The sequence below is a fragment of the Lissotriton vulgaris genome, chromosome 11 (genome assembly GCF_964263255.1).
Source record: "Lissotriton vulgaris chromosome 11, aLisVul1.2, whole genome shotgun sequence".
NCBI lineage: Eukaryota > Metazoa > Chordata > Amphibia > Caudata > Salamandridae > Lissotriton > Lissotriton vulgaris.
Genome location: NC_141699.1, coordinates 135411743 through 135426946, shown reverse-complemented (window position 1 = coordinate 135426946; position 15204 = coordinate 135411743). Strand labels below are relative to the sequence as shown.

Below are 15204 nucleotides of genomic sequence, written 5' to 3'. Positions count from 1 at the left end.
GGCGCAATAGAAAAAGTTCCACACGCCCAAAAGGGGGAAGGGTTCTATTCCCACTTCTTCCTAATTCACAAAAAGGGCAAGAAATGGAGACCGATCCTCGACCTAAGGGCTCTCAATGTGTTCCTAAAGAAACAGTCGTTCCGTATGGTCACACTACAAGAGATCCTGGGACTCCTGGAAAAAGGCGACTACATGACATCACTAGATCTTCAGGACGCCTACTATCACATACCTATCCTCAAAAGACACAGGAAATACCTCAGATTCGCAGTAGCAGGAGTCCACTACCAATTCCGTGTTCTCCCGTTCGGCCTAAAATCTGCCCCACGGATCTTTACAAAATGCCTCTCACCTGTCGCAGCCTTTCTTCGCCAACAGGGACACCAGGTCTTCCCATACCTGGACGACTGGCTAGTAAAGGCTCCGTCGACAGCAGCCGCAGCAGCGTCTTCCGGTGCCTGTCTGCATCTTTTCCGCCAATTAGGCCTGACCCTCAACAAGGAGAAGTCATCACTGAAACCAAGCAAAGTCATCACTTTCCTGGGAGCGACCCTGGATACGGAACGTGCAAGAGCCTTCCCATCACAGGAGAGAAAATCGAAACTTATCTCTTTAGCCACGTTAGTGGCATCCAAAAAGACTCTGACTGTCCGTATCTTCAAGTCGCTCCTCGGCATGATGTCGTCATGCATTCTGCTCATCCCACACTGCCGTCTAAAAATGCGTCCCCTCCAGGAAGCACTGACAAGGCAGTGGACACAAGCTGCGGGATCCTTCGAAGACCTCATACGAGTCACTCAATCTATGGTCAACAATTTACAATGGTGGAGGTCGACCAAACACCTGTCGCAGGGACTGCCGTTCCTGCTTCCGGCACAACCACATATAGTCACCACGGACGCATCCTTAGAGGGCTGGGGTGCAGTCCTGCAAGAACTACAAATCAACGGCAAATGGACACCGCAGGAATCCAAACTCCATATCAACATTCTGGAGCTAAGAGCAGTCTTCCTGGCGCTCCAATCGTTCCTACCGCGCATCCAAAACTCCCCAGTGCTCGTCAGGACAGACAACACTACGACGATGCACTACCTGAACAAACAGGGAGAGACGCGTTCTCTCTCTCTCTTGAGAGAATCTCAGAGAGTCTGGAACTGGCTCCTCCAGCATGGCATAACACTCAAAGCCGAATACGTTCCGGGCAGAGACAATGTCCTAGCGGACGCCTTGAGCAGAGAACAGTCTCTATCCCACGAATGGGAGCTGGATGCGGGAGCGATAAACTACATCTTTGCGGAGTGGGGAACACCACAGATAGACCTCTTTGCCACCAGGGAGAACGCCAGATGCCCAAGCTTCGCAAGCAGGCTTCCCCAACCAGGAACACTAGGGAATGCATTTTCCATAGCTTGGCGGAACGTGTTTGCTTACGCCTTTCCGCCATTTCCACTGATACCCAGGGTAATCAGGAAGATGAAATCGGAGCCCTGCACCCTGATTCTCATTGCCCCATCCTGGCCGAGGCAGCATTGGTACACAGAACTTCATCGCCTGTCTATCCAACCACCTCTTCGCCTACACAGTCATCCAACCCTGCTCACGATGTCCCAAGGACAGGTTCTCCACCCGAACCTGGGCCCTCTGAAATCATCAGCCTGGCTCCTGAATACCGCGAATTCAGCCACCTGAACATTCCGCAGGAGTGTAGAGATGTCCTAGCTAAAGCTAGAGCTGACAGCACAAAAAAGACCTATTCTCTCAAATGGAAACGCTTCTGTGTCTGGTGTGCGAAAGAAGGCCTACACCCTTTCCATGTCGCCCCACAGCAACTACTGCCATATCTGCTACACCTGGCGCAGTCAGGTCTTGCCCATGCGTCCATCAAGGTTCACCTGGCAGCAATATCTAGGTTCACAAGAACTCCTAAGGGTCCTTCCCTGTGGGCGGACAGGCTCATCAAACAATTCCTGAAGGGACTATTCAGGTCCTTTCCAAGGCCAAAACCTATCCCTCCGTCATGGCAACTCAACGTGGTCCTTCACCAACTGATGAAGCATCCCTTCGAGCCTATCCACAAAGCGGATGTCAAATTCCTGTCGTGGAAGACGGCCCTCCTACTAGCCTTAACCTCAGCCAGGAGGGTTGGTGAATTGCAAGCCCTCTCCATCCAAGACCCTTTCTTACAATTCAAAGAGGACAGAGTCATACTGCGTACTAACCCACGATTCATACCCAAAGTCCCTTCGGACTTCCATCTTAATGAGCCAGTAGTTCTCAAATCATTCTTTCCGAACCCATCTACTTCGGCTGAAAGAACGCTGCACTCTTTAGATATTCAGAGATGCCTCCAATTCTATATTGACAGAACAAAACAATTCAGGAAATCACCCCAACTCTTTGTCCCATCCAGCAGACCAAGGAAGGGCATGCCCTTGACGAAACAAAGTATATCAAGGTGGATCTCTTCAGCGATAACTTTCTGCCATGACAAGGCTGGGCGGCCTTTGGACTCGCGGGCCAAAGCCCATTCCACAAGAGCCATGTCCACATCTGCGGCACTGTTTGCTGGAGTGCCACTCCTGGACATCTGTAGAGCGGCAACCTGGAAGTCCCCGCATACCTTCACCAGGCACTACTGCTTGGACGATGAGCTAACAAAAGACGCAGCAGTGGGCAGAGCGGTGCTTCGCCACCTATTCCAGTGAGGTGAGCCTTCTTACTTCCCACCATCCTTGACTGGTATGCACATTTCCTTATTACTAGTTACTACATGATGTTGTATGTCGTTGGTTTACAGTTGCAAATGTTTCCTATCTGCAGACTTCTATATGCTGTACCAACACAGAATGTGCATATTGTATTGCTTGCTACTCTGATTCAGGCATGTGAATCTATGAAAGACACCCAAATACTGGATAAGAAATGCGTTACTTACCTGTAACTGCAGTTATCCAGTATTAGTGTCTTTCATAGATTCACATGCACCCTCCCGCCTCCCCTGGAAGGACTCACCTCTCTCTCTCTAACAAGTTTACACCTCACTAGCTTGGTGCGTACGAAAATCTGAGAGACTGAGGCTCCTGACAGGAAGGTTCTAGAGGGAGGTAGTAGGTGATTGGTTGTTTCTCTTTACTTTGGTCCTTTTTACAAAAGGACACAGATAGGCTACCAAGGTGGGACCCTTGGGTCTACCCTGTTTGGTCCTTCCTACATAAGGACCTAGATAGGACACTAAGGTGAGACCCTTAGGCCTATTCTTTTATATGTATGTCTTAGGACATTAATTTTTTATATACCGGAGGCTCCCGTCTTGACGACGGGGAATGATTCAGGCACGTGAATCTATGAAAGACACTAATACTGGATAACTGCAGTTACAGGTAAGTAACGCATTTCTTCCTGGTACCAAACTAAATCCCTCATGGTTTAAAGAATGGGTTGCCAATGGTTGTCAAATTGATTCATCGCCTAGTGTTTGTTCCAAAGGCGCGTCTAATTGTCACATTTCTAAAGGAGATTTAGTCAAAGTAAAGCCTGGAAGAATATCCAAAGGACTTTCTAAGTTTAAAGGTCCTTTTGTAGTCAAAGATGGTTTTCCTTATTATGTTGTGTTGAGCAATGGTGAAAAATGGAACCTTCGTAGAGTTACTCTTTATGAGAAAAAATCTTCTACCAAGAAGGATATAGTTGGTATAGACTTTCATGTTTCTACTGGTAACAGTGGTTATATGTTTTCTTCCATGGATGATGACACTTCTATGACTGTTAACAAGAGTGCCATTGGTGGAGGTGATGCCTGTGACCCTAGCGATATTTCACACAACTCTCTTAACTTTCAGGTTGCTCCTTCGATTGGAGGTAGTAGACCGTCAAGGTCTCGTAGATCACCAGCCTACTTGAATGATTAATGTTGTTAATACATGTTTCCTTTCTTTTTCTCTGTAAAAGAAGTAGGTGTGTTTTAGACATGTATTAGACATTTATTTATATGTCCAAGTTAGTTTCATTTATTTTAGCCATGACGCTCCTGCATATTTTATCTTGCATATTTTATTTTCCCATAAAGGAGGAAGATGTGTTGTAAATTGTTACTTCTCTTAACATGGCCCCTATGTATTACATTCTTCCCTTCTAGTTGTGTTGTCTTCTTATTACCTTCCAGAATTCTGGTATGACATCTTTCAGAATACCTGCGTGTATTCTTGATTCTATGTTATTATTCTATGTGGGGACAGTTGGTGGTTGGTCAGCGGGTGTTGTGCATGCTGGATGTTGTCTTCCTGCATTATACTCCTTTATTCATCTCAAGAAGCCTACGAAGCATTTTTAACACAAAGCAAGTTGTATCTGTGGAAAGCCAAAATCGCAAATTTTAAAGCTAAACCCAATATGTCTATATGGCAATATGGCAAGCACCTATCACCCCGATTGCGTGGCCTTTTTCAGATTCTTATTTGCAGAGGAGGAAAACTCTCAGAATCCTCCTACAGGAAAATCTAATGTGGTCAATGTTTTCTGCAGCCACGCTATTTCACACAGAGTAAATAAACTTAAAAAGGAGTTGTCGTCATGAGGTCAATAGTCTGCTGTGTTACTTTTCAGGGGTGGTGCACTATGCAGTTTTGCACCAGCATTTACGATAGCCAGCGGCAGTCTGAATTGCTGTTTTGGTGGCCAATATATGAGCAGTTCCGACCTTTCCCACACAATATGAATATTTAAACCTTCGGAGACCCATTGTATAGTGGTGTCTTTTGCACTTCTGAGGGTGGAACTATTTACATACTGGTAGCTTTTATTATCGGGTCAGGTAGAAGGTTTTCCAACAGCTTTGATGAAATTGGGGGTTCCCCTCTCTCACAACTTTGGAAATCATTATCCCACAGTTTTTGAAAAATCTTTTTTTGAAAAACAATTAACTTCAGTCAATTCTCTCTTATCTTCCCGGAAGGGGTCTAAATGCCACAGAAATTATGACCTTTGAGGTGAGATACAGCAGGTTCCATGATGTACAAATTAATGTTATGTGCTCACCCTTACAATGTATACTTGTCAACCTGTTATTTACACTACTATGAGCAGCATGTCAAGCAGACTAAAGGATCAACAGACAACTATAAATATATGAACATAAAAATAAAGACTTTGGAGAAGGCACAGAAACAAATGTGATAATACTGTCAAAATCCACTTACTGCTCCATCTTTTATAAATGTGTGGCACAGCTGGGCGATCTTTGTTCTAGATAGTGATATCCTTGAGAGGAAAATCTCCCCTCGGTCAATCATAATCTTTTTACACTTTGAGTAATCCTGCAGAAACAAGTTAAAAAATGTGTTTTCTGTCACCGAAAGCCAGGAATGAATGAGTAAAAATTAATAAAGTAATAGGAAACTTACTGAGTCTTCTAAAGAGGTTAGACTGATGAACCTCAGGAAAAGTTCTCCTCCCGAGGACACAGCTACAGAGGAGTCCACTCCAGTCAGAGTCTGAATGGCCTCAGTAAGGTTCTCTCGCAAGCCTTTAATCGTCTCGCCTGTAAAATCGTGAAAAAAAGACAGTTTAAGTAAATCAGTATAACACATAAGCAAGCATCAGATTGCAATTCTTACGCCCATCAAAAAACAAAATACCATGGTTAGTGATGAATTAGAAAACCCATACATAATAGGGCACTCCAAAGTGCAGCAGCAAGCCTGCCAGTGAAACAGACTCAAAATAAAACCGTGACAGTTTTTACACATATCAAAATAGCATACACTGGCTAATTAAGGATGACCAAAAAGCCTAAACACAACGTGCCTCTATAGACGATACAAAGTGAATCAGCAGTTTTGTCAGTGAAGTGGGGTCAAAGTAAAACCATGCTAAAGGCCCTTACAAATAAAAAAAAATTACCTTAGCTATCCAAAAACCATTGACTGTGGCCGTGTGAAGTGTGCTCACTATTGAGGGAGTATAAAGGTTTAACTAAAACATCAAGGGCCAGATGTACGAACCGCAATATAGCTCCTCACAAATTGTGTTGCATTTGCGACAAGCAAATTGCGAGGCGCTATTTGGAATGTACAACAGTGTGTTTAACACTGTTTGCGATTCCCATTGGGGTTGCATATTGGAAGGCTCATGAATATTAATGAGCCTCTCGCAATTTGTGAGCCCATTGGGAATGACAGGCCCACCCAGGTTTGGTGGCCTGCTGGGCTCAGCAGCAGACCACCATGTCTGGGACTGCTTTTAAATGAAGCAGTTTTTTTTCTTTTAATGCAGCGGGATGCAGTTAAAAAAGAAAGAATTAAATCTTTTCATTTTATTATTTTAAGGGCACTCAGTGGTCCTTGGGACCACCGCCGGCCTTAAAAAAATAATATTACATGCATTTGCAAAGGGGAAGGGGTCTGCTGGGGACCCCTTTCCATTTGCGAATGCATGATCACCTACTTGAAGTAGGTGGTAATTTGCAAGTGTTTGCGACAGCAGTTGCGGCCGCAAAACATTGGTACATAGCTTTGCAGTCGCTATTGGGAAGGGAATGCCCCTTCCTAATAGCAAGTTGCAAAACAGTTTGAGAGTCACAATTTATTTGCGAGTCGCAAAATACTGTTTGTACATGGGCCCATGCTTTTTATTGTCGCAAACATGTCTAAGACCCGTTTGCGCACGCTAAAAAGCTTCGTACATCTGGCCCCAAGTTCCCAATAAATTGAATTTGTTATTGAGCTGCTTGTGCTGTTTGCGTGTTTCAGGTGCGATTGCACCACAATCTTGTGTTCTTACTGCCTATACCACTTGCTGTGCCAAAAATGGCCACTCGTTGAAAAGACTCCAAGTTCTATCACAATCTTCTGCATAAAACAGGTCTTGGGGACCTCCTGCAAATTGTCACTGAGCACACATCGTGTACAATGGTTTCCTCTTCAATAGGTAATGTGCTTGCAAAGAACTAAGCCCGTATATCACCCATAAAGTACATGATGTAATATTAGGAGCATACACTTTCAATACATACACAAAGACCTATGCCTAATCAGTTTGATTATTCTGTCCCCTGTTAGAACATGGCATAAAAAATAAAGGACTTTTAGGGCCGTTGGTAAGAGTGCCATAAAACTGCTTATTTCGGTAGTTATTGCATCACTCTTATAAGCAACCAAAATTAGACTGTGTATATATATAATATATATATATATATATATATATATATATATATATATATATATATATATATATATATATTTATTTTTTAAAGATACTTCTGCCAAGTGGCTATTGGCCACATATACCAAACGTTGACAGTCCAGGCATTTAGGTCAGCAATATTTTGCATTCTAAGATATGAAGCTTTGCTTTTCACATTGTATTAAAATTTGCCAAGTTCATGCATCAGTAGCAGACCCAGTCCAAAATGTTTTTTACATTTTTTTATTCTGGTACTCATAATCCTGCTTTATCCCACTGCAACTAAAGGGAGACGTTACAAATACAAAGTGAAAATCTGGAATGGAGGAACTTGAGAGATCTATAATAAGTCCCACACACCAAGCCCCAGAGCAAGGTCTACCAAGCATTTGCAATGCAGTCGGTCTCGCCTTTGGGACCTTATATGTATTTAGCTATACAGCACATTAGCCTGCGTGCTGAAACATCTCCTGTTCTTTAACATGGAGGGAAAGTAAGCACCTAACTGCGTGACATGCCAGATATGGGAACACATGGAGATAGATATTGCCATTCAGCGGGAAATGGTAAAGTCCAAAGCTCTGTTTTTAATATAAAATCAGGGCCTTAGATGGTCATATCACTGAAAATACAAGATTTGAAAAAAATACCATTGTCTACGGGTGCTCGTGGAAGACAATTTCTATGATCTGGAATCTAGAGAATGCTAAAGTGATTCTGGTATTTACTGACCTCTGCTGGTCGTTTTCCATCAAGAAAGTTAAATAGAGGTAGTAGCCGGAATTTTTTTTTTTTTAAAGTCCCTCAGCAGAAATCAATTTTGGTATTCTACTGACCTCTACTGGTCGTTCTCTATCAAGACAGGAAAATAGAGGCAGTTGAACAAGCAGAAAGCTATTCTGGTATTTTACTGACCTCTAATGGTCGTTTTCTGACCTCTAATGGTCGTTTTCTATCATGACGATTAAATAGAGGCAGTTGATCAGAAAAAAAAATCCTAAGTGGAAGGAGACATGTCCTAGGGCTGTTCTCCAGAGCCCACAAAGTACATACACATATAAGTATATACTAAAGTATTTACAAAAGGTCTTGAATGCTCGACCTAAAAACCTAGGACTGACGGATGGCGTGACAAACAGTCTAGCATTGCTTGGCGGACTTGGCATCAGTGGATTTCCTTTGACACAAGTTGTATTTACCTTCGTCTCTCTTCAAAAACTCCAGCAATGAACGGATGGCGGCCACAGCACAGGCCACACCTGTGCCATCGGCCATCTGAGTTTTAAAATACTCGATTATTTCTATAAAAAACAGAAAGAGATAATGTTAAGTCTTTTCATTGTATTCTATTTGCTGGTGCAGTTATCCAAATATGGTTAGACAAAATTAAAAGTCTGTTTATAACACAAAAGTACAAAATACTAAATAAAATAGGGATAGGGAAAGGTATGATTGACGCAGAATGCAAAAATAGTTAAAGCAGGTTTATTATGACAACAACCTTATCTGTATAGGAATTCATCCAGGAAGACACAAACGTGATTTGTACCAATTTATAATTCACACTGAGATGACAGGACTTGCTAAAGACAAATGATGTGTCAGCAGGTTAAAAAATAACTTGAATCCAGCCCTTTTGATATAAAATACAAAGGTGGTCTACAAATCCAGCAGATGACACTTCGCATGTGCACTGTAAGGCCACAGATTCCATCTGGTCATTGGTTAGGTAGGGCAAACAGGTCTTCTATTTTTAAATTATCCCAATAAAAATACTTCTATCCCCATAACATTCCTCACTAAGTATTATTTTGTATTCTAAAAAACGGTCCCAATATCATTCTGAAGACAAAAATGCAACAAAGATTGGACTAAATGTGGCCATGATTTTAGGCCCAATCCGCAGGGTTATGGGAATCCACCATTCTGGCACAACAGGGACAGCTGGTGCTCTGGTCTGTGTGGAGATTCTAACGAGGTCTTCTTGAATTCCATCCTACAGTACAGATGAAACCATTATGAGCACACTCTGTTGCATAGACAATGTCAACTTGGATGGGTCTTGCACTATTAGTGCTCCAATACAAAGCAGATGTAAATATTTTTTTCATCTCTTTATTACTCTAGTACGCAGGTCTGAGTTCCCTCATAATCTCCAGTTGGGAGGGGTCGGTCTCTAACTTTTCTTAAAGTGAGAGCTACTTCTGATGAGGCCACCCCAAGGTACAGCCTAACATGTGGATTAAAGAAGGGTACATAAATAAAACCAAGCAACGGAATTGCTGCCCCTGGACAACCCTGTTCGGCTGCAGTTGACACACAGCATTAACGGCGCAAGGACAGTATCAAGACATGTTTTATGTGTTCGGTCCCCAAGAACCAGTTTCGTTCCTATGCTCTTGTTTATAAATCAAAGCTGAGTTGCGAGTGCCTAACTGGGAGTGTTGGCCTCTTAGTCATGGAGTAAGTGGGATGACACTTATCTCACATTGAGAGCTAGCGCATCCACTATAAATGGTTAACTGCCATGAATTTCTTTGGTTGACCTACACAAACAAATCAGAAAGTGATTTTATTTCAGCATATACAGATACCCTAACTAGGAACGGTAGCATGATACATTTTGGGAGGTACAGCCCTAAATGAGCAAACATATCTCTGCAGCCACCCCGATGTGTATGGGTATACATGTCAGACAATTATTAAAAACACAATAATGCAAGAAATGATTGCTTTAAGATGCTAAGCTATCTTATGGGAAGGGAACAGGAAAAGAAGCAAAGGAAGGAGTATAAGGTAATGACAAAAGAAAAAAAAAACAGTGAAGAAGTGAAAAGGGAGAGAAGAATAGAGAGAAAAAAGAGAAGGAAAAATAGAGTGAAAAGTAAGGAGTGAAAAAAGAAAAGGAAAGAGAAAATGGTGAGAAACAAAGGAGAAAATGAAAAAGCAGAGTAGAGGAAAGAATGATAGAGAAAGAACAAAGATGGGGAGGAGAGAAGAGAAGAAGGCAAGAATGAAAGAAAATGGCGATGAGAAGTAAAGAAGGAAAGGAGAAAAGGGAATGGAGGTGCAGAAATGAAGAAATAGAAAGTGCGAAGAAAATGAGAAAACCAGGAGAGAATTACATTAGAAAGAAGAGACAAATTAGGAGCAAAGGAAGGGATAAAAGGATAGGAAGAAAGGGACCAGAGGAAAATGAGTGATGGAAAGGACAGAATGAAACAAGGAAAGTATAGATCGGAAAGTGGAGAGGAGAAAATAGAAAGAGTAGTAAGAAAGGTGAGAAAGGAAGAAATGGAAAGGAGAAAAGGAAGTTGGGAGAAGAAAGTGAGAGAAAGGATATGCGAAGGAAAAGATGAGAGAGAAAGAAAGAGAAAGAAGAGAGAGAAGAGAATAAGGAGGGAAGGACAGAGAAAAATTCAGCCCATATCACTGAGAACAAATGCAAAATCAATGATCCCGAACTTCACCAGCTTCACAGAGCCTGGAGTCACTTTAATAGGAAGGCTACAGCATATTCTGAACTCAGACGACAGGCAATTACTATGTGCACGCTACAGCCTGTAAGCTACTGGCAGCTCTCGAGCTACATTCTTTATGCTTTGTACCGCACTAAGACCGGAATGTCTCCTGCCCCCCCATGGACATCCTTCTTTCTCATACTGGTTTCTTCAGATTACTAAATCTAGCTCATGAACTGACTGTAAGGATGGGGTGGCATTATCAACCACAAATCTTTATTGGTCGGCAGGCTTCAACCACATCCATCAAACAAAACCTTTCAATGTTTCACACACCATTTCCTGCTTTGTGCAGCCTGGACTGCACCTACCACCTATTAACAGGCCTCCAGAAACTAGCTTAACCATATTCCCCTGAATTCTCTAATCTCATCATCACCCACCAGCTACTGTAACATCTTCCTTGGCATCTTCAGTCTCCCTGTAGATGTTGTAACAAAGTACAAACACACACACACACACACACACACACACACACAAACACAAACGGCTCTGCCCTTTGATGGGACAAACTTGTCCACCATCTCCTTTGACTTCCTGCACAAGTGGCCACCCACTGGCGATAGCCAAAGCTTCCACTGATGCCCTCCGGGAAGAACTGATAACCCTTGCATCAATTGTTGATCCGAAAATTAACATGTCTGCATCACTACAGACCTGCACTTAAAACCCAATCCCTTAGCCTCTTGGACAGAAAGCACGCTATTTGGAGAGCAGAAAAGATCATGTACAGTCAAGGACTGGCGGCTAAATGGACTGTTGAACTCATGGTCAAGAGTTTAAACCCCACTAAATCAATCCACTTTTCACCCTCCTGGGATTCATAAAGTGAGCACTAGTAAACTGGGCAACAATAAATATCTGTTGTGAGTATTGATGGAGCAGGGTGAAGAGCAAAATTTTGTTCTAACCTGCGAAGTTAACCTCCCATAATATATAACTTGATTAATAAGCATGTGGTGAAAAGTATTAATCAACTTAGTTTAAAATTGCAAACATTACACACGGGACTAACTAATGTGCCAAATGTTGCAAATGCAAAGAAGAAAAATAATAAACTAACCCTTGTCTATTGTCTTTGTCAGTATTAAATGCGGCTGTTTAACTAATGGCATGTGCTTATTACATGTGCTTATGTTATGTCTTTCTGTGACAAAAGCCTTTGGAGTTCGTACAGATCCTGAAAGAAAAAAGTCATTATAAAAAGCTGCATCTATGTTGCTTCTGCTAGGTAACATAATTAACCGGGTTAATTATTAGAAGGATGGCGGGTAAAAGAATGGGTCTCAATTCTTTAATTAATTGATGTCTTGTTTTTGTTTAATAATAGTTTCCAAAGAGAGGCCTGAAAAGTGGCTCAGAAAAATATGGCTGACAGAGATGCAGACGAGTAACCTTGTCCAGAGTGGAGCCTTGCAATTACGCAATGGAGATTTTTGCTAACGAACATTATTAATAAAAAGAAAAAGACTTTTTGCTTGAATAAAATGTGTTCACGGAAAGAAGGCCCAAGGACAGGATTTGTGAATGTCTGCCAAGGTTAGGAAGTAAAAAGTACAGTAGTCGAACGAGAAAGTAACACTTTTTAGGAAGCCAAATGTCGTCAAAGAAAGAGACAATAGGGCTTATGTAAAGCCCGGACTTGGACAAAATATAAGGATGACCTAACTGTGGTCTGACATGGCTCAGCCAATGAGAGATCGGGATTTTGTTGAAAGAATGCAGAATGTAGAAAGTTTTAGATAGAGAAAAGGTATAAAACCTGACATCATGAGCAGGGCAAAAAGCTTGCTTCCCGATTCCTGATTGACGTGCTGTTGGACTTTTGGCGCACGCAAGGACAGCAGACTTTAATTATTATTTTCCTTTTCAGGTGAAGCAAAATAGACAGGGAAATAGATTTAGGGTATGGAAACTGTTATTTGCTAATAATTCATGATTTTGATCTTGTTTGAATAAATGTCAGTCTAATATTTAATTTCTTAATAAAATGCTGCTTTCTTATTTGCTTATAAAATAAAGATTCTAAAACGTAAATGCTGTTTCTTTGAAGAATAAAGTTAATAAAAATTAGATTTGAAAAGACAAGCTGGTCTTGTTTATTCATGGTCTAGTTACTATCAGTTGATCCATTCGCCATAAGTGGATTGATATATTACATGTCAAATATTTAAATCCATGCTTAAAGATGATAAACTGCAGTTGTAAATAATATTGTAGATATAATGTGAATAGTTTTATAAATCAAACCACTAGATTCAGTTGCTCAAAAATTGTCTCATTGGTGTTATGGGCCTGTTTAAGTGTTTTATAAATAATGGTGAATATTGAGGTAATAGGTAGTGTTAGTGAGACAGTTTTTCTATAGGAGCGCTGGATCAATTTCTTGGTAGCAGAGTTCGGTTACTATGGTAACTGACATGTTACATGATAATTACATAGGATACATGTCTAAAACATGTTAAGTTTGTTCAGTTGTTACATGTAGTCGAAAGGTTTTTTCCAGCAGTGTGAATTTTCCTAGTTGTGCCGGCAAGAATAGTGTGACAGGTGAAGTTACACAGTGCATTTGTTCTGTTCAAAATAGTGGTATCGCCGAATATCACAAGTGTTGTGGACGTACAGCACAAGTTTAGGGATTTTAGGTGTGTAAGATAAAATGTATAGCAAGGATTGTCTATGAAATCGTAGCTTTGGAGTAAAGGGACATTTGTCCTGTTTTGAAACTCACTGTGAAAAGAGTAGTAGAATGTATCCAAGCTTGAGTGAAGGGTAAGGAAGCGTCGTCTATCTTACTGGCAAATGAGTTTTTCTGTTAGCAGGTTAAAGTTCTACTAAATATTTAAGTATGCATGGTTAGGGAATTCTCTGTATGATTGCGTGTGTTAGAAGGGTAGGGTAAGGCTACCTACTTTATTGGCGAATCTAAATATTCTGTGAAAATAGCGTCGTCTATTTCACGCGAAAGAATACTTGATTGTTTGAAAATACTATCACTTTATTTTAGCGAAACAGGCAAATGGTTTGTTTTTGTGGTGTTACTAACTGAATTCAATTGAAAGGTTTGTAAATATGACGCTGTGAAATTTTTTTGTAAAGGAGGGGTCAGTTGCAGCTTCTTCTCTGCAGCGTCACAGTATTCGCGCACAGATTGGTTCACGTGACAAGACTAGCTTACAGCTGATTGGCATATCCTGAAAAGCAGTAATTCTATTGGTTGAGCAGAATAGTGACATTGCTTAACCTGATTGGTTAATTAGTGAGTTTCGCGCACGGATTGGTTGGTGTGGCGGATTAACAAGGAAATTATTACGATCTTTACCGAAGCAGAAACATTTGTTTAAAAGACATGGATTATTATTATTTGAAAGGGAAAAAGAAACTTACATGGTTTCAGAAGTTGAAAAACATAATTAAACCGGACAAGAAAATTTCAACGCGAACCAGAAGATTAATTCATAAGAATATAACACCAGCAGCTTATATGTTAGGTGAATATGGTTAGTATACTAGTCTTTGGATTGAGAATTGGATGAAATATACTGAAAATGATGGTATTTTAGCATGGCCAGAAGATGGATTGTTTAACATAGCGGTCTTGAGAAACTTAAGAGAAAGGATGATGAAACTTGTACCAAAGCCTAGACCTACTCAATTTGAAGCTTTAGTTGAATGGGAGGATGAAATGTTTGAATTAGAACGAGAGAGTAGAGGATTACCAAAGAGAACAGGATTACTGGATAGGGAAACACATAAGGATAGAATGCGTCGATGGAGAAAAGCAGACATGTGTGATGGTTTGTACCCAGTGAGACTAATTGATGAGACATCTGGTAAAAAAGGTTCCCAAAAGAAAAAACATGTTCGAGAGGAAAGTGATTCAGAAGATGCGGTATTAGAAGAAATTTTTACCAGAAAGCCACCACCTTATCAACCAGTTTGTACATGGACTTCTCCAAGTGCCCCTCCAAGAGAAATAATAAATGAGGCTACCCCTGAGACAAGTTCGAATTTTAAAAGAATACCTGAAAGAATAGAATCATCTCCTGAGACAAATCAAAGCAACAGAAAAACACCTGAGAGAGTAGAAACAGGATGTAATTCAAGTATATCAAGAGAACATAGTAATTTCACTGAAACTCCTGTTCAAAGAAATGAAACCCCAAGAAAAGGAAATAGAACAGAAAGATATGAGGAATTACCAGATACATCAGAATACATTCGTTCAGCGAATGAATTAATACAGCAGTTAACAAAAAGCATGGAAGCAGTAACGGTGCGAGTAACAATTGGACCTGTGCTCCCAGTGTTTGATCAAAAAGAAATTAGACATTCAGCTTTAACTGTTCCATTAAATACAGAAATACAGAAAGTGACTTTAAAATTGTATTCAGATTTAACAGAAATACATCGAGAAAAAATTATGATGCCTGATTTAACTTTTAATCAAAGTTTGTCATGTAAAACCCCAACTGGTGCAGATTCCGATTCTGGATCTCCAGTA

The 15204-nt window shown here is 40.9% G+C and overlaps 1 protein-coding gene across 1 annotated transcript in view; it reads right to left on the bottom strand.

The window, feature by feature from the left end:
• The window catches only part of EIF2B1 (eukaryotic translation initiation factor 2B subunit alpha), a 58527-nt gene that overhangs the window by 24489 nt on the left and 18834 nt on the right, over nucleotides 1–15204 (bottom strand). The window contains exons 2-4 of the mRNA XM_086942907.1: nucleotides 8379–8480; nucleotides 5400–5536; nucleotides 5196–5312 (exon numbers count right to left, since the gene is read on the bottom strand). Of these exons, the coding sequence (XP_086799033.1) occupies nucleotides 5196–5312; nucleotides 5400–5536; nucleotides 8379–8480 (356 nt within the window). The remainder of the gene's footprint in view (nucleotides 1–5195; nucleotides 5313–5399; nucleotides 5537–8378; nucleotides 8481–15204) is intronic.